We start from the raw sequence: 19,100 nt of genomic DNA on the forward strand, positions 1-19,100 counted from the left end.
CTGAGGGGGCGTGCGGGTGGGCGGTTGGAAGTGGCGCAACATCGAGCGCAATAGCTGTAAATTTACACATGGGAACTTGCCATTCCCCTCAGTGGATAAGACTCTTTTCGACTTAGTAATGTCTTCTCTGATGCCTCACCTGTTGGAGCCTGGCAGGTATTATGTACAGAGACTGGGCCAAGCCAGAAAGTGTATCCAGGGGGTTGCTGGCAGCCCCTACTGTATGTGCTGGAATTTGCCAAGGCTTGCTTTTGGGGTGGGACACCATGACCTCAGGCAATAGGATGGGTGGGTGCGACTCACACAGAAAAGGAAAAGAGTAGTGAGAGATGAGGCGAGTGAGAATTGACAAGAGTTAAAACTCATTTACCCTCATATCAAGTATTTGAGTGTCTATAGAGTGAATGGTGGCTGGCATTCACTGTAAAGCCACAGAGTGGGAAGGCATGGGTTAATGATTTGTGTCATCTCTGATTGAGTCTATGACTTTGACAACTGTCCACTTTGGAGCGCAAAGACATTTCTACTTTACTTTTGCTTTCGCAGAGGGAGGAGGGAGAGGAGACCGAGGGGGATTGCTGTTTCTTTAAGAGAGAGGGAGACAGAGTGAGTGCGAGTGAGAGAGAGAGAGAGAGAAAGGGAGGGACCTCTTTGCCCTCCAGAAACCAGGAAGGGAATTGAGTTGATCTGCTGCTGCTTGGTTAGCGCATACGGGGCTTTAAGCTGCACAACAGTGAGAGGGAGAGGAGGAGAGGAGAGGGCTGAGCTAACCCACAACAAGCTTCACCACGGCCATCGCAGGTGAGCTAAAGGCACCCTGCCATCCCCTCGCTGTATGCCCTGGGCCTGTCGACCAGAGGGGAGCAGGGCAGAGGAGGAGAAGAGAGAGGGAGGAATGAGGGAGGGGGACAGAAAGGAGAGCAGGGTGGGGGGGTTGGCCGGAGAGGAGAGGTGGGTCGCAGCAGTAGTCCCTAGTCAAGGTTCCTCTTTTTTTAATCCTCCTAAAGTACTTCCTCTGTACTGCTGTTTACCTCTGGGGAATCTTGAGATAAAGTTTATATGATGTGTTCAAGGCATTAACTTTTCAGGCAGGTGGAAGCACTTAGACAAGGAGGAGGAGGGGGATGGGGGCTCTCGAGAGAGAGAGGGTGCGGGGGGGTGTACTGAACGAGGGGAAGGAGGAACCAAAAATAATTACATTGGACAAGGTATAAGCAATAGCAACAACTTTTTGGGATAGTGGCAATTGAAATGCTCAGTGCGGGGCAAGTTGTGTGCGTTGTGCGCAGAGCATGTTATAGTGGCATTAGGCTGTTTGGAAGGGGAATAAGTCATAATTTAGGTCAGGAGTTTTAAGTGTGTCTGAAATGTCACTGGAGTGTGAGCCAATGAAACAATCCACCTCTGATGTTTGGTTTCTGCTCTGACAGTTGAGGCTGAAATGATTTTATTTTTTCATACGACGCTCGGCCCTGTTTGATGGCTGGTCTGTACTTTAATACCTGGCAGCCTGCTAGCAACATACTGTAGTGTATAATTCAGCCCTGAGTGCTTACGTTAGAGCAGGCTTGGAGATAGTGGGGGGTGGTGAGGGCAGAGAGCGCTGGGACTCGTAGTCCACAGCGGGGGCTGCAAAGCAGGTTGAATGAGGTTTCAGAACTCTACATCCCAGAGTGCCTTGCCCTTGGCCATCCAGGAAAGGGAACAGCCGCTAGCCTATCCTGACAAGGAGGTGTGGTGAGTGAGCAGCTGTCAAGCCAATAAGAGCAGGGGATGCAGAGCTGAGTTGTGGGCTGAAAACAGAAGGGGGGTGGGGGGTGGGTAGGTGTCTGTTTGTGTGGGATCAGGCAAGGGCTTGCCTGTATGACTAGGGCCACTCGCAAGTTTCCTGTCTGGTAAAGCTCTAGCCCTGCCCAGAGACGGAGGCAGCAGAGCTGGCCGGCAGGCAGGGGAGGCAGATAGGGCCCGGGAAACATTTTCTGCCTATTTGGTAAGCACTCCAAAGACATCCACATACACACTCACACTGTGTCTTTAGACTGTGACTGAGCGGAGAAGAGAGGCGAGCAGAGGAAATAAATACCATAGCGTGTTGTGTGTGAAGTAGAGTGAGAGGGATGGGGCTTGATAGAGTTCAGAGTTCTTGACCCACTTGCGGATAAAGAAGTGGATGACAAATAGGTCAGGACTGAGTGCAAGGTGCTGCACAGAACACTGCTCTGAGAAATAGTTATTGTCATAAAGTTTTTATTCAAATCAGGCCAACTTTTTAACTATGGGCATGCAAGCTCATCAAGGCATAATATTCTTTTTAATGTTCCAATGTTTCATCCACTGCTGTGATTAAATGGCACTGCCGCTATTATTAATAGAGTGAAAAGATGAAGTCCGTTGCGCATCCTGTACTACTGCTTCTTCAGGGGCGTTATAGTAATTCCACAAAAAACACTGCATCAAATGTTTGCTAGACTGTGGCAGAGCAACCATGTTGATAGCTGACGAAGTGCAGGTGGGGTGTTGAGTAATCGTTTATTTGAGAAACCTAAGTGACATCTCTTCTTGCTGAAGGGGAGAATATGTGACAAGTCTTGTGATGACTGTAACAATTTCTCAGTCCGATTAAATATTAAAGTAAAACTTAAGCTCTGTTAACTTTGTGGCCCCTTTTTTCTCAGCTACTCACACCATGGTCAATCTCATGGCATCTTGGCATGGCATTTTACTACCAGTTCACTCATCCCCCTTCCTCACTAGCATCTTGTTAAAAACAGATTCTAATCTCGCCTGTCATGTCCTGCTTGCTTGTGGCTCGTGGTTTAAAGACTTCACAAGAACTCTGACTGCCTTGCTCGATAACCAGATGCATATTTTTTGGCTTTGCATACTTGTTGAACCCGTTTTTTAAACGTGTGGGCACGGAGAGGGTACGAGAAGAGCACAGTACATGAAGACGCCCAAATGCTGGGAAAGTGTTTGGAATGCCTCTACGAAAGCGGCTGCAAACAAGGTTGATGACATTTTTTTTATTCAGTTCAATGTCACAGAATATATTTGTTACAGTAAATATTGTCCTGACGCTACCCTCTATGCAACTTCCTAGGTACCACTATGGAAAAACGGTACAGTTAGTTCAAGTAAATTCCAGCAAGAGGTTAAACTAGGACGCCATATGTGTTTGTGTGTGTGTGTGTGTGTGTGTGTGTGTGTGCTTGTGCATGCGTGTGCATCTGTGTTACCAACAATAGACTCCAGGGGAATTGCAGGGGACTTCAGTGGCTGTGGGCAGGTCCAAGACACCACCCATCAATTTGGCGGTGAGGCTGAATACAGTTTGATATTCCTGTATGTTTGTGCCTACACCACTATAGCCTGAAACTAGCAGGTTCAGACAGACTGAGAAGACAGGTTGCGTGATGTCGCCGTGGCAGTTTGAGGCTTTATTTTAGAGTGAAATGTTGGCTGTATACAACGCAGTACATGTAACAGTCATTATGTTTTGTTCAAAGTTTTGTTTATGTGGTCAAATTATGTATTGTGGCCCAAATGGTGGAATTAAAACCTGAGCTTTTGTGTACCAAACGGCACCATTTCTGTGCAGCTATTCTATTTCTATATATTTATTTGTATAAGTTAAAACTTTTTTCTTTTCTCTTTAACAGTTTTAATACTTTTAATCATAATCTTCATGGGTGAATGCAGCTTCACTTCCCCCTAATGTTTGGTTCCCCTGGTCAGCTGCTCAGTATACCACAGCTTCCAGCCTAGCTAGGCAGATAGACAGACCCCTCTCTGTTGTTTTTCTGTTGTTGTGCTGAAGTCTAGGAGGAGTAAAGGGGCTTCTTCTGTTCTCTTCTGGGGCATTTATTATGGAGAAGCCAACACAACCTGATCAAATTAGAGCGGGAGAGGAAGAGGCTGGCACTTTTTTTGAGGGGAAGTTAAAGCTAGACTTGAATTTTCACACTTCTGTAGTTAAGTGATGTCTTTTAATAATATATAAATTGGAGGTTTTTATGTGATAGTCATATGAATTAGTTGAAGGCTGTAGGCTTTTGTCAACAATGTTATTTATTGTGATAGTGATATTAAATACTGTAGTACAGAGATGTACCAGTACAGATGTACCAGAACCTCCTTTTAATTAATCAGAAAGGCCAACTGATCAAGAAGGGGATAAGTGACCAGTCTCACACTGTCTGCATGTTGATTTAATAAATTAGTTTGGGATGAAACAGGAGAGAAAATGGGTGGGTTGCCTCAAAGGACAGCGAGACACAGGAGGCTGGGTAGGTCTGCACTGCTTTGCCTCCTCAGCAGTGCAAAGGGGAAGTGGGTGATGTGGTTGGTTCTGTGCAGTGCAGAGTCTTAGACAGAGATAGAGCAATGATGAGATGAGAGCGACAGATGAGAGGAAGAGAGGGAAAGGGTCAGACAGTAGGGACAGAGAGAGCAAGCAAGCAGAGAGCTGGTCATCTGATAACAGAGCGGGTTCTGTTACAAGCCTGCCACAGACTCACAGGAAGTCCTCTTTCCCTGTTGGGCTGCGCACGCACAACGTGGTGCAGCCAGGGCATGACGGGCCCGCAGACTGACCAACCGGTCAGCTTGAGTTCTGCTGGGAGATGCTGTGTTGGGGTGTAGTGCTGCCTCTGAAGCCATGTGCTAGATTTTGTTACACTTCCTGGTTGGCAGCATGGTAGTGACAGAGCATGTTACTCAAGCTAAAAGGAACTCAGACTGTGGATGTGGTTTTATTACACTGCAGCTTGTGAAAGGCTACTGTCCCAAGACATGTGTTTTAGGACTCATGACTTCACAATAAAATATTCAGCGAAAGACGATATTTTGACTGGCATGAAAGTAGTGTTGTAGTTTTTTTAGTTAGTGTTGTTACACTGTCTTAACAAACTAACATTATGAAATGAATTAATTAATTTGATAATGGCGCTACACTGTTGTGTTTCTCGGTATGGAGTGTTTGCCAAGACTACTTCTTTAGTTGTTTGTATGTTGTCTAAATTCTATACTTTTGTGTTGTTTTCTTTCCCCGACATTTCTGTTTTTATTTGGTAGGCAAGGTAGAGAAAGACAGGAAAGGCAAGGGAGAGAGAGAGAGATGGAGCGAAGGGCCCGGGCCGGATTCGAACCCGGGCCGCTGCCATAAGGACTCAGCTTTGATATGGTATGTGCTCTACCAGGTGAGCGAACGCAGCACCCCAATGCTATACTTTGTAGTGGAGTGGCACTGAACCGCATTTTTTTTATTATAATGTTCCTAATATTTTTGTCTGCTTCACTTACATATGGAGAAGAAAAAAGATTTAAAAAGAGTAGTTGTAATTCACAGCTGCCGTACTGGATTTAATTACAATGGGGTTTTTTTCTGGGCACTCTTTGTATTTGCAATGCTGTGGCTACACAGTGGGTCTGACTGATACAAACAAACTACAGACAAATTTAGAATAGTATGAGAGCTAGTTAGCAGCTATAGATTTCACCTTTCCGGTTCCTTTATTATCTGGCATCACAAAACATAGATCTTTATAATGACATCATAAAACCCCCTGCTAGCTCCCTCACATTAAACTTTACCCAGCTTGTGGGTGGTTACCTTTCCTGCTACTGAGGCAGGTTACACCAGGTAACTGAATGAGTTTATCATTGACATCTGAGCCGGATTCCTAGGCCATACGCTGAGGAGTTATGAGTGAGCTTGTGTGTTTTAACGCCCTGCCTCGCCCACTACCTTTTCACTTGCTTTGTGTCTGTGTTTTGGCAGCACTTCCTGGTTAGTTTCGAGTAAAAGCGGCCAGGCCTAGACCAGCACTCGCAACTTCAGTTTTATCAGTCACTTGCCATCTTCCTGCTTTGCTCCCAATATGACCAATCAGGTTTCCTTCCACTACTGGCAGCAGTGAGTCACTTGGCTGTGGTGCTTGCTCAAAATCCACTCTTCCTAGGAACTACCACCCCCTCCCCATTCCGATTATCTTGCATTATCTTGGTCTGACCTTGAACCTCCTTGACCTGAGTGAAGTGATTCTCTTGCAACAGGGCAGGCTAGGCAGATTTTTCTGTCATAGAGACCAGTTGAGATAGTCAGAGACAATTGAAGGAAAAAGAGTGTGTAAAGAAAGGGCCAGGGAAGCATAGACAACAGCAAAGAGCCAAACAAATTCTTTGACTTGGTGTTTAATATTCAGATTTTTAAAATTGTTTTCAGTTCTGGCTTTGCCTCTGTATTTCTATTGCACCTAAATCTTAATACATGCACTGGTGGTGTTTTAACTATATGAATTATTCTGATAGCAAGTGAGCTATTGAATGCATAAAGTCTTCACCTGAGTAATGGGAGTAACCCAATAGAATTGTTCTCTTGTAAAAGCAATAGGCTAATAACACTTCACAAAGTGTTTGGTATAAAATTAACAACTGCTCTGTATTTCAGTACTAAAAGGTGGCCCATCTGAGGTCCATTAACATTTATGGTTTAAGGGATCAATGATTCAGTTATGTTTTCTCTGATTGCTCCCACTTAAACTTGGGTTGCCCAGTAGTTTTGAATTGTGCATTAAGTGAATCACTTTTTGCATTCTAAATATTAAGAAACTAGTAACTGAAATTTTTGAATTAAAGGAGACCAAAGGGAGGATATTTGCTAAAAATAAATATAAAAATAAAAGGTTCTCTAAAGGGGAAAAATTAAGTGCAGTATACTCACTGTAATAACTGATGTTACTGTTTTGATAGTCTGATAAATTATCTTTAATTTATCCTTTTCTCAAGTTAAGGAAAACCTTAAAACATTGTTGTGTACTGCTCTTAAAGTGCCAGCAAGCTTTTTATTTTCTTGTCTATCTAAGAAACATCTGAGGTTGCACAGGGTTAACAGTTTGTTCCTTTTGTATTTAGGAATGACTGGTATGTGTCAGCCAAAGACAGAGATACTTTGAGGGTGGAAATTCTGCAGTCCTTCCATAGGTTATGCATACCAGGCACAATAAAATCAATTTTACTAACTATAATCACAGCGTGATGTCAAAATGTTTGTCAGTGAATGACACGGAAATTGGGTGTGACTGCCTTAGCTTAGATATTAAGAAAACACAGCATAGTCTGAAGTAACAGCACACAGTCTGCTTTACAGGAGACAGTTGTTGGTTGTTAAGTCTCTAATTCTTTACTCTTCTTTTTGTTGTTGCATAATTTGATATATATCCTTGTTGTGTGTAGATGTATGGGAAGGGGTAGAAGCAGGTTACGGATGAGATGGACGTGACGAGGGCGGGGATGGGATGGGTGGGTCCTGTGTTTTGCGGCAGTTTGACTTGCAAAGCAGGCCTGGGTGCTCACAGACTGGGCATTTGAGAGAAGTTCCCTTCCCTGGAAGTGGAACGGACAGTTGCTGTGCTGCTTTGTGCTAGGCTGCGGGCCTTGTCACCCACAGGCATGAATTAGTGATAAGGAATGTTTCAAGCCATGAGGAGGTGTCAGGATCAGGTTTGTTGCACTGTGTTTCCTCTTTCTTTGTGCTCTTTACAGGTTATTCGGGGACTGTTGCTTCTGCATGCAGAGTAGTCCCTCCATGCTTCTTGGCCACTGAATTATAGTTTGTGTGTGTTTTATCTGCTCTCAGCTCAGCGTCTTTACCCCACAAAGCCGTGACCCAGGGTCAGCTGTGTATGTATGGGGGATAACACGCTATGAATGCTTGCAGCACAGCCTGGTCTAGTGCAGGTGCTGTGTGTCTGTGTTAGAGAAAAGCAGGTTGGCTGGGTTCTGACTGGGCTCACAAGAGATCCGTTTCCACCTGTGAAGGACGTGACCGGTAGCCATGTGGTTGCCCTTTTTATTTCTTCCATCTCCATCTCACTCTCTCGCTCTCCCTTCCTCTCTCCCTCCTCTGCTATCAGCATATTCAGATGAGGAGTTGGATAACAACATTTGCTCATGACTTGTCTGACAGCCTGTTTTCATCAGAGGTTTGTAAAAGACGTTGGCAGTGTTTGCAGAGGCTTTGTGGTCTGTTGCCTGTCAAAACAGATGTATAGTATGGACCACAACAGTGTGGCCCTGTGAGACATTTTACCATTAATCAAACAACAACGTACTCTAAAATATGACCTGTGTTAATTGAATGTACAATATATTTATTTAAATTGTGTTTTTATCATGTTTTTATGAAAAGACTTTTTTAGAGGACAATGATAACTTGGAACAAATGTCTGCTATCCTCTCCTACCTGCCTCTCCAGAGGTCTTACCTAACTCTGACCTGTGGGCAGAGCTGACATGTTGCCCAAACTCAAGGCTTGGAAACAGATAGGCGTTGCTTTTAACGGGGGAGAACATAACTCAACAGAGGAGAAACCAGGAGAGGTGAACGCAGGTGAGCAGGTAGGAAAGGGGAGAGGCAGCCAGGTTAGGCAGGTTTGGTAGTGGGGTGTAGCATAAGAACATACCAGGACGGCTGATCTGAAGGAATGTCATTTGAATGCCTCACTCTTGTAGAGAGCAATACACTCAGTACATCCTCCAACACCCCACCCCCCCCTCCGGCCTCACCCCCTGCTGGGTCTCCCTGGCAGATGGAGAAAGGGGGAGGAGGGTGACAGGGGGTGGTTGCCCTATATGTGTGTGTTTATATACGTGTGTTTTGTGCGTTATTGACGTCTCTGTGATGTTACAGTATTTGGTTGTGTGTGTGTGTGTGTGTGTGTGTGTGTGTGTGTGTGTGTTAATAGATCGAGGATGGCTTGTTCTGCTGAAACCCCCCTCCCACTGCGCAGGCTTCAGTCGATCATTTTAATCTCCCCCCACACGTGAGCGAGGGGACAGCCTTTCCTGAAACTTGGCACACAGTACAGGGTGGGGTAACCAGCTCCAGTTTGGACCGGATTGACAACCTCCCTTTTTAATACTGTTCCCTCGCAGCTTGTTACGTGTCCTCTTCCTCCTCCTGTGGAGTTTTTCCACAGGGTCTGCTCTGGCAGTCCCCCCCCACCCCCCCCCCCCCCCCCCCCCCCCCCCCCCCCCCCCCCCCCCCCCCCCCCCCCCCCCCTTTTCCTCCACCTCCCTCGCTCTCCTCCCCAGCACTCGGCTGACAGAGTGCACAAGCTGCACAGCCCAGCTCCCAGCATGCACTCTGATCCCCAACTGCCCTCTGCCTATCTGTCCTCCACGATCTCTTGCTTGGTTTCTTGCTCCAGTGCATACACACACACCTGTCGATGTAGGTGTGTGTACAAGGAAACGGGCACCTAGCCACCTCCACACGCATAAACATCTTCAATTAGTCATTCCTCTCATGGTGCTTTAGCACGCAAAAACTGTTGCTGTACTATACTTGCTGTATGTTTTTGTAGTAAATGTGTAAATACACCTGTAGTTCCAGTATGTTCACTTTAAAATTGGTGGTGTTACTGCATGGCTTCTTTCTAGTTACTTTGGACACTATCTCAAGGCTCTTCTCGAGTCCAGTGAAAAGGAATACAGTATTTTGAATTGGCTGTTTTTGCTACTATATTTTTTCGCGCTCCTCATGTGAGCTACTCCTTACAAAAAAGATTATTTACAGCATTCAATATATGCGGCAAATGCAAAGCTTTTCACTGTTAAGTTCAGTTTCGGGCACTCACAGAGCCCAAAATGACTTTAACTGTAATCGTTTGTGGGTGAGAAACACATGGTAAAGGATTTTGATGGGGATTGCTTCGGTACAGTATTAAAAACACACATTCACATGAAACTATCAATGTGTTGGAGTGAAAAATCAGTAGAGAAGTTTTTGCAATGCCAAGATATTAATGAATAAAGATTATTTGTTAGAGTGAATCATTTCAGATTTTATTTAGAGAAGTGTCAAGTCAGTGCACAGTTTACTTGGATGAAGGATAAGCATACTGTATAGAGGGGAAAAAAAAAACACTTCACCAATTTTAAATGGGTCATTAGTTTGCAGGCCAATTATCAGTATTCATCAACCACCTATGTACTGTATACTGCTTTTTTGACATATTAAGTAATTTTGTTTGTAATTTAAGTCCTTTTTAAAATCGAAAGCTCATAATGCTGATTACCAAACCTGTTGTATAGCTGATAACAATGGTAACCTGATAAGAGCCAACTTTGCCTGTATGTGTATATTTTGCCTACCCTCTGTATGTTAAGAACTGTGCACTAATCCTTTGTACTTAAGATTTAAAATTTCAACTTTGTCCTCCATGAACATTTTGTGTGTGCTGGGTTGTATTCTAAAGCATTATGCTGTATATTTCGGACTGTAGTGAATCAATGAATCAATATTCCTCCCTCCTTCTTCATCCACATAAAGAATGTCATGAACTGATCTATAATTTTCCTCTTCATCCTGCCCCTCCATCCCCTTCCCTTTTATCTAACTCTTCTCCCCGCAGACAGGCAGACGGACAGACGGCAGGACGGATACACGGGTGGGGGCTGTGCTAGGCGGCTCGGCGGCAGGCTGGTGGAAGATGTCGTCAGGAGCCGGTGGGAGGGGTGGAAGGCGGCTCAGGGGAACAGCAACCAGCGGCGGTGGAGGAGGGAGAGGAGGGGCAGGAGAGGCAGAGGAAGGGCCTGTGGGGATCCCTTTCCCTGAGCACAGCGCAGACATCCTCGGCAGCCTAAACAAGCAGCGGCTCAGCGGCCTCCTGTGTGACGTGCTCCTGGTTACCCAGGACCGGGAGTTCCCAGCTCACCGCTCCGTCCTGGCGTCCTGCAGCTCCTACTTCCACAAGCTCTTCACTTCAGGGGCCGCTGCTGACCAACAGAACATCTACAACATCGACTTTGTGGAGGCGGAGGCTCTGGGAGCGTTGCTGGACTTTGCCTACACAGCCACCTTGACAGTCAGTCACAGCAGTGTGGCTGACATCCTTGCCGCTGCACGTCTCCTGGAAATCCCACCTGTCCAGGATGTCTGTACACACCTGCTGGATACCAAAGTGCTCTCCCCGCCGGTACAAGACCATTATAAAACTAGAAGTGACGTGTGCTTAGGTTGGATTTAAGCTTTGAGATAGGATTTGATCTGCTCTGCCTTTAAATGAGTTAGTGACACCATAAGCAAGCCATTGTGTTGAATGAATTTAGAGCGAAGCACAGACCATCTGAGATACAGAACAGTTCATGCTGAGTAGATCTGTCATTCAAAATATAGTTCTCCTGGTTTAGCCACTTAGGGAATGATGAGTCTGGTCATCATACCATCCCCTTCAGTAATAGTCAGCATAGTCAAGCTTACATCATGGCCTTTATCAGTCTCTCTCACTATGCCAAACACACGCCCACAGCCTTAGGGTTAGTTCAACACTTACTCATTCAGAGCCAATAGTGTGTGTGTGTGTGGAAGGACGGCATGCTCTTATGCAGACTACAGACACAGCATATCGCAGCTACACTTCAACACGATCAAGTGTAGCTGTGATATGCTGTGTCTGAATACATAATGCTCTACATCATGTGATAATCACAGCTTCGCTTTACTGTGATCATCGCATCATGCACCTGTAACATTGCTGAACTTTGGCAACACTTTTCTCTCACAACCCATAAAGACTTCAACACTCACACTTTTTAAGAATGCTGAATATACCAAAACATATATTGGGCTCTGTGTTGCTTTATTGTTGTTCAAACCCCATACCAGTTGCCAATTAGTTTTTATTTCCTGTTTGCACATGCATGTGCTCACGGGCATACTGAGCCCCTTGGTGCGCATCCAGGATACCCACATAGTGATCTGCCCATGCTGATAGGCCTCACAGTTAGGTTTATTTGTCAGCCTTCACTTTACCTGATGCGCTTTTATAGAATGAGATTTATTTAGAAATATATTTTAGTTTTTCTACTTTGCTCCTGTATGTCTTTCACTTTCCCTTTTCTTTTTTTTTGGTGCAAACTTTCTCCTTCACTCACTCTTTGTTCCCTGTCATGTTTCACTAGGCGGGCAGTGAGCAGAGAGATGAAGATGAGGAGGGGAAGGGCAGAGGAGGCAGGGAGCCGGGGAACCGGGTGCGGGCCCAGGAGTACCTGGAGTACTTCCAGAGAGGGGCGCACTGGAGCAGCAGCTGCAGCACGCCAGAGCTCAGGGACCTGCCCACACACCTGCACTTTAACCACGGTAATGGGGGGGCCCCCAGCAATGGGACTCCAGCTGTCCCTGGTGAGTACTACTCCCCCCTGGCCATCGCCTTGGCCCAGGCCCCCTCACAGGAACCAGAGGATGAGGATGAGGATGAAGAAGAAGATGAGGACGCGGAGGCGGTGCAGGGAAACGGCGCAGGCCTGGGGTCATCTTACTACCCTCCATCCCAAAATGGGCACTTCTACCTTCCCCCTGAGTCTAGGCTTGGGCAGGAGGTGGAGGATGGAGGTAGGGAGGTGATGGCAAGGGAGAGGGGTTCTGCCAGTGCTCTCCTGCAGCAGATGATGGACTCCATCGAGAAGCAGAAGGAGCGTGCAACAACCGGGGAGGAACAGGGAGATGGGGATGACCCAGACATGGAATTTTACTTGAATTATTTTAACAGCTCACAGCATGAGGATACAACTTCTGCTGCTGTGACACAGGGAGTGCCGCCACTCTGGTTATCACGGGGCAGAACGGGCCAAGAGAGAGTTGGAGTAGGAGGAGGAGAGAGGGGGGTTGGAGAGAGAGGCAACGGGGGTGGAGGAGGTGGAGGAGAGAGGAAGATGCGCTCTAAGGCCTTCCAGAAATGCCCCATATGCTCCAAGGTCATTCAAGGAGCCGGCAAGCTACCCCGCCACATCCGAACACACACAGGAGAGAAACCCTATGAATGCGCCATCTGCAAAGTGCGCTTTACCAGGTAAGCCCAATTAATGAAGTGACTTCCCCATGTCACATGTACTAATAGTCTTGGCTCTGTAGACAAACCGCCAAGCAGTGGGAAACACAACAAAGCCGAGAGCAGGAGCATTAGGACTAACCAACTTAGCTTTGCATTAAAGAGGCAGCGCAGTTTGTGAGTCTAAATGTTTACCTTGATCATGGACTGACTATTCCTAACCACTTTTTTTCATCGTCACATTGTAGCCAAATGCTAATCAAAATGGCATGTAGAATATTCTTGCTCAGAGAGAGGGGGTCAGATGGTTATAAAGGTCTGTTTTATTGTGACAGCCTTCATAGCAAAGTCCTCGAATTTTAACATAGGGGTCCTATAAAAGAAGGCTGTACCATGGTAGCGTTATCTAGCGGAAGGCTGCGATAAAGTGCTGTATTCTGATACGGGGGGGGATTACAGGCCCTGGATGGTGCTCTGCGTGCTCCAATGCAGAATTTTGAACTTTTGATCTCTGGTTATGTTGATTATTGCCCACGGCAGAGTAGTTTCACCACCTCCCTCCCCTCTCTCTGTCACTCCTTTACCTCTCTAATGAAATCTGCCATGTGCCACTCAGATAATAGTGGCTAGTCTACAGCAAGGGACTTGAGTGCACATGGTTTCCCCGTATTTAGGAGTCCTGCCTTTTCCTTGAAATCATTCCTTTAATTAATTAATCAGTGGACTTGTGCTGGAAATAGATGCAGTAGGCCAGAAATACTTAGAACCTCTGCTGGCACAGTAGGTAGGGAAGACCAATCTGAATTTGCCTTCTAGCTAAATTTGACCGGCAGTGGGAAGGTGGTATTGTAATCTTAATCCTGTTTGATCAGGGTTAAGAGTGTGCCTCGCACAGTAATAAATCATTCTGTCCTTTAAATAATTCACCTCTGTCAGTGTGCCACTTTGTTCCAAGGCTTTGGCCTGTGTGTATGTGTGTGTGTGTGTGCACGCATGTTTCTCCTTACCCATGTACAATTTTCTTTGTTGATTTTTATATTTGGGCCACCGTTTGTACAGACCTGAAAGGGTTGCAGTGGGTTTATTTGTTTGCTTGTATGACAGCTAATCCACTTAGAGTGTGTGTGTGTGTGTGTGTGTGTGTGTGTGTGTGTGTGTGTTCAAATAAAGATGTCTTAACTAGATGTTTAGAAGCCCTCTGCCCTGGGTGCAGAAGGGTTAGACGATTAAAGAACTCGGGAGCTAGAGAGATAGTAAGGGCTAAGGGGGAGGGAGGGACAAGAGTCAGAGGAAGGCCAAGGCAGCCTGATAAAGTTTAGTGGGCGGTGTATCAACCCAGAGTAAGAAATGTTCCAGGATGCAATGAGATGAGAGAAGACAGAAGAAGTCAAGAGAAGTCAAGTCATAGTTTGGTCTTTTTATGACCAGCATGTAAATTGTTGTTCAACTCGCACATTATTGGAATGTCTTCCATATGAACTGTTTGATTTACTTATAAATAATGTTTCAGAGACTCATCTATATTTCAGTCATAATCAACAATAATTAGTGGGGGGTTCTAAACGATTTTGGAATTGTTCAGCTGCAGAGGAAATTGAAGTATTTATTTTCTATTCACAAAACACATGCACTGGGATATGTCTGTTTTTATGGTGTCCTCAAAGAAAAGTTAACAGAAATCGTAAAAATGCCAACTGACACAGTGAACATTGAGCTTTCTCGTCAGTCCACAGTTGTGCTCTTATGTGCAATTACACAGATAAAGATGTAAAGTTTATGGCTTTTCCTCAGTTGACCCAACTGCCCTCACAGAATAATCCCATTGGAAGAGATCCAAAAGATAGTTGTTTAATAGGAAATAAAACCAGCCAAAGTATATTAACCCGACCACTGTACATGTGAGAATTAATAATGTAGTTTGAGTTAATTGTGTATTTGTACATTCTATCACATTGAAAAGTAACTGAGGCTGAAATGAACACCTGAAGCTGTGCAGTATATTCAAATGGAATACAGCTGATTCTCTTCTGCATCTGAATTTTTTGTCTGTGTGTTCTGATGTGATCTTATTTATTTGTCTCCCTCCCAGGCAGGACAAGCTCAAGGTTCATATGCGGAAGCATACAGGAGAGAAGCCTTACCTGTGTACGCAATGTGGAGCCGCCTTTGCTCACAACTACGACCTGAAGAACCACATGCGCGTACACACCGGCCTGCGCCCCTACCAATGCTCAAGCTGCTTTAAGACTTTTGTGCGCTCGGACCACCTGCACCGCCACCTCAAGAAGGACGGCTGTAACGGCATCCCGTCTCGTCGAGGCCGAAAGCCTCGTGTGCGAGAGCCAGGGCTCCTTGATGCCCCCCTGGGCCTGCTGAACCCCAGCTCCGACACAGGCCCTGGGCCTCGTACCATGAGGGGACGGCGGCGCTCAGAGGCATCATCAGCGGCTGAGGTGGAGGGGGCTGCTGAAGCCCATGCACACAGTCCTCAGCTGCAGGAGTTGGCCGTGGAGGCAGGGCCCTGAGACTGCAGGGGCGACAAGGACACTGCTGGATACCATAGTCACTCTGCACAGCCTGTGAGACAGGCCAGTGAACAGAGAGGAGAAAAAACATGCAAAGGCAAACTTTAAAAAAAAAACAAACAAACAAAACAACTAACTATTCCTCTATAAACCAAATCAGGGTGTCACAAAAAAATCTAATCTTTATATTTCTTTCTCCTTTTACTTTAGGAAATGGAGTAGACATGCAAGCACTTGAGTCGGTTTATGTTTCTGAGCAAAGAACGCTTCAAATCATGCACCCATGACGTCCACTTTCTGGGCCATTTCTTTCTTTATAATATTAGGTGTTTTATACATTGGCATATGCTTAGGCAAATGTATGATAGATACAAAGAAATTCTGAGCAACTATGCAGTTGATTTAGATTTTTATTGGTTTTGTCCTCACAGCCTTCAAGCTCTAAGCAAGGTGTCTATAAAGCACCTTCTGGCTGCTGTACGGGTGAAGCGAGGACAAATCCTCCCAGTGAAAACAACTCTTTTTCTATTCTTTTGCAGGTCTGAAATGTACAGTTACCATAGAAACAACATTGCCACAATATGGCATATGCAAGGAAAACTCACCACAATTTTGATGCAACAGTTTTTCTCTCTAAATGTTCCAGAAAGAATCAGACAAGGGTTTGATTGAAGTGTTACTTTCTCTATAAAATGCATTTTAAGAGTCTATGGTTTGTCTTACTGAAAAACAAATCTGATGTTGAGTCAAATCCACTTTAATGGGGGCTCGTCAATTGCAGGGCTAGGGAATACGAGGGGTGGAGGGTTTGTGTTTTTAAAGCACTACCATTGTCAATATCTGTTGGCTTGACTACGTTGCCTCTTACCCCTTACAACCCTGCAATTTCAGCATTTCTGTTTTCCCTTTTGATTTTGTCTTAATTTTTTGTTTTTATTTTGGCGTTCCTTTTTGTTGACTGCTTTGGGTACTTGACACTTTATAATTGTATACATGTGTATATACAGCAGGTGGTGATATGACATTGGTCCCCTCTTAATGCTGAGGTGTACTTAACAATCGGGTTTTCCTCTTAGGCTTGATGTCATATTTCTCACAGAGTGAAGCTTGTGGGTGAACGAAACAAACTGTATGAATGTTTGATGGAGAAAGAAACATTGAGTCAGCCATTTGTCCTAAACTTAACACTTGACATGTATAGTTCCTGCCCAAAGGATGAGGGGGTTGAATGAATGAATGTGCTTAACTTTGTGCAGTTTTTTTCGGAATCTGTCCTTGTGTGACAAGGCGCGGGTAGCATTTAACCAATCGCAGGTTAAAGGAATGGCAGGGAGCCCAAGTGACAGAGTGACAAAGAGTACGAAGAAGAGATAGATGAGCACCTATTTTTTATTTTTTTTTTATTTTTTTTTCTCTCTGTTTGCACAGCTTTACTAAAGATATCCAGCAGGGCGAGAGAGAGATGTATATTTAAAGGAAGTGGGGAGGGGATGGAGTGAGAGGAGGTTTATGGATCATGCTTATTCCAATCTTTTTGCCCTAGGGACCACACAACCGTGAGGCAACCTGTATGATGAAGAGAGCAATAAATACCTGTCCAAGTTGGGAGGCCAAATAGGAGCGCAGCTGCAGCTGGTTGATGGGGGAGGGGAATAAGGGAAGGGGAGGGGGATCTCACAATGTCTGTTGCATTCCAAAAAATAATCTCCCCCAGCTCAGCCACGTTTCCAGGCAGGAGGGGATCAAATCAGGCCTTTTCTCCCCCTCTCTCTCCCTCTGTAGTCCTCTAATGCCCCCGAACCAGCCTGGAGGGGATATTATTATATTAGAGCCTGGTGTTACTCTGGGTAGGACGCCTGGTGCTGGCAGTTTAGTGTGCGAGTGTGTTTACATGTACGTGTGTTTGTGTACATGTGTGTGCGTGGCAGCCAGGGTCGCTCTGGCCACATCATCACTGTGTGAGTCAGCTGCAGCCTGTTCAAACATGCACCCTGAGCTGCCAGCCCCAATGCACTTTCTCTGCCTCTCTCACTCACTCACTCACTCACACACACACACACACACACACACACACACACACACACACACACACACACACACACACACACACACACACACACACTGGGTCCAGGTATCCTGTAGAGAAGGGGGAAAGCACCAGAGCTGACAAATCTGTTTGAATATTGTCAGTGATTCCATACATCTGGATTTGTTAGTCTTAAAATATTCAAGTTGTGTTATTGTACTCCAAATCCAATGTTATTTTCCAAACTAGCACATTGAGCCTTTCAGTCCAGAACAGAACGATTTGGAGTGATTTAGAGCCCCCCCCCCCGCATATAATTTTTGCAGTAGTGCTGTAGTTCAACTGTCGGTCCTTATGCACCTTAATTGGAAAGAGGCAGGTTATGAATGCACTTTGTTACTGAGGAGGGCACTTTTGTCAACGAAACGGGTACTCTGAAACAAACCAGATGCAAATGAGATCAGTCCTTTTGTCTGTCCATGGTGGTGAAGTTTAGCTCCTTCACTGGTTTTGTTCAGGTTTTGACGACAAGCTGCCAAAAAACACCCCAAAAATATACAAGTTCAGATTTCTAAAAAAAGAGACACAGGGTGGGTTCAGATACAAACATGGTGGGTTTTGTGACCTTAAAAAAAATAATCCATGTAACTGATTGCACTTGAAGTTATTTGTTAAAAAGTAATCTAGTGAGTTGTCTTTATGTCTTAATGTAAAGGAAAGTGATAGAAGGAGGAGGCAGACGAAGAGGAAAGGGCACTGTGTGTGTGTGGCGTGCATATTTTTTTTTCATGCATGTGCACAAGCATGTTTTGCTGGCTGACAGGCTGGAGGGTCTCAGGACAAGCTTGGATAAACAAACTTCGTGTCTACCCCATCTGTTCACCAGCTACTCTCATAACTACATGTGTTCTCTGAGGAACCACAGTGATAATAGGTCCACAGTACCACAGAAGCAAAAATACCGTATTGTTAAACAACTCATTGGACAATTGCTTGTTTACTTCACGGCTCTCTTGGTGCAGATTTGCATAACTCTTCATTTACCCTTGTTGGTCATTGTCAGGGGTTGGCAAGGTCTTGAGAGTTTTAGTTTCTATTTTTGTCTCTGTTATGATAAAGATGGGGTTTATTAATGCAGAGTTCGACTCCCACAGACAGGCCAATGTACGCTGGGTATATCTACCTGGTGTGTGATCTTTATATAGTGGTACTTTGTATGAACTGCTTAACTCCATTTTGTCTTTATGTGGCAGAAGTGAGACCTGTGAGCCATCTTAAACACATGTGTCTTTGGACCTTAATATTTCCCCCAAAGTCTTATGTTGATTAACCAAAGCTTTTTGCCCTCAATCTTAGTCTACTGCAGGGTAGAAATGTTGAAAGTGTGTCTATAATTTATCCAGACTGGGCCTCCATGACTTAGGCACATGCAGATGCCCTCCTCTTAAATACATATGCAGAAAAGTGTGTGGAATCATAAAGATATTTACTTGAGTTTGCTTTCTCTCGCTCTTTGTATCCTTGTGAACAATAGAATAAGAGGTTTAAGGATGTATAGTTTTTTTTTTGTTTTTTTTTTCCTCTGTCTACACTCGTTTTTCTTAAAATAACGGGTTGTGCTACAGCTATTTTTTTTTTTTCTAACAATTTTACGTGGCTGTGTGTGTGTGTGTGTGTGTGTGTGTGTGTGTGTGTGTGTGTGTGTGCGCGCGGGGGGGGG

At 45.1% G+C, this 19,100-nt stretch overlaps 1 protein-coding gene across 3 annotated transcripts; it reads left to right on the forward strand.

The window, feature by feature from the left end:
- Positions 1 to 696: 696 nt before the first annotated feature.
- On the forward strand, positions 697 to 15,474 carry zbtb7a (zinc finger and BTB domain containing 7a). Of its 3 annotated transcripts, XM_046050607.1 has the most exons (5): positions 2,616 to 3,007; positions 5,074 to 5,182; positions 10,415 to 10,978; positions 11,964 to 12,850; positions 14,919 to 15,474. In XM_046050607.1, the coding sequence occupies exons 2-5, from the start codon at positions 5,180 to 5,182 to the stop codon at positions 15,352 to 15,354; spliced, it is 1,890 nt and encodes a 629-aa protein (XP_045906563.1). In that variant the 5' UTR covers positions 2,616 to 3,007; positions 5,074 to 5,179; the 3' UTR covers positions 15,355 to 15,474. The 3 variants fall into 3 exon arrangements, with proteins under 3 accessions (XP_045906564.1, XP_045906563.1, XP_045906562.1); XM_046050608.1 differs by lacking the exons at positions 2,616 to 3,007; positions 5,074 to 5,182 and adding an exon at positions 697 to 801; XM_046050606.1 differs by lacking the exon at positions 5,074 to 5,182.
- Positions 15,475 to 19,100: the final 3,626 nt, after the last annotated feature.

This window comes from Micropterus dolomieu, linkage group LG05 (assembly GCF_021292245.1).
Source record: "Micropterus dolomieu isolate WLL.071019.BEF.003 ecotype Adirondacks linkage group LG05, ASM2129224v1, whole genome shotgun sequence".
In the NCBI taxonomy this organism is placed as follows: Eukaryota; Metazoa; Chordata; class Actinopteri; order Centrarchiformes; family Centrarchidae; genus Micropterus; species Micropterus dolomieu.

What these genes read in the sequence shown, in the direction of transcription:
- zbtb7a (XM_046050606.1), top strand. Translation starts at nt 2,945, where the DNA reads ATGAAGACGCCCAAATGCTGGGAAAGTGTTTGGAATGCCTCTACGAAA. An exon ending in CGAAAGCGGCTGCAAACAAG is followed by an intron (nt 3,008 to 10,414) that starts GTTGATGACATT and finishes TTCTCCCCGCAG; the next exon opens with ACAGGCAGACGGACAGACGG. An exon ending in TGCAAAGTGCGCTTTACCAG is followed by an intron (nt 12,851 to 14,918) that starts GTAAGCCCAATT and finishes TCTCCCTCCCAG; the next exon opens with GCAGGACAAGCTCAAGGTTC.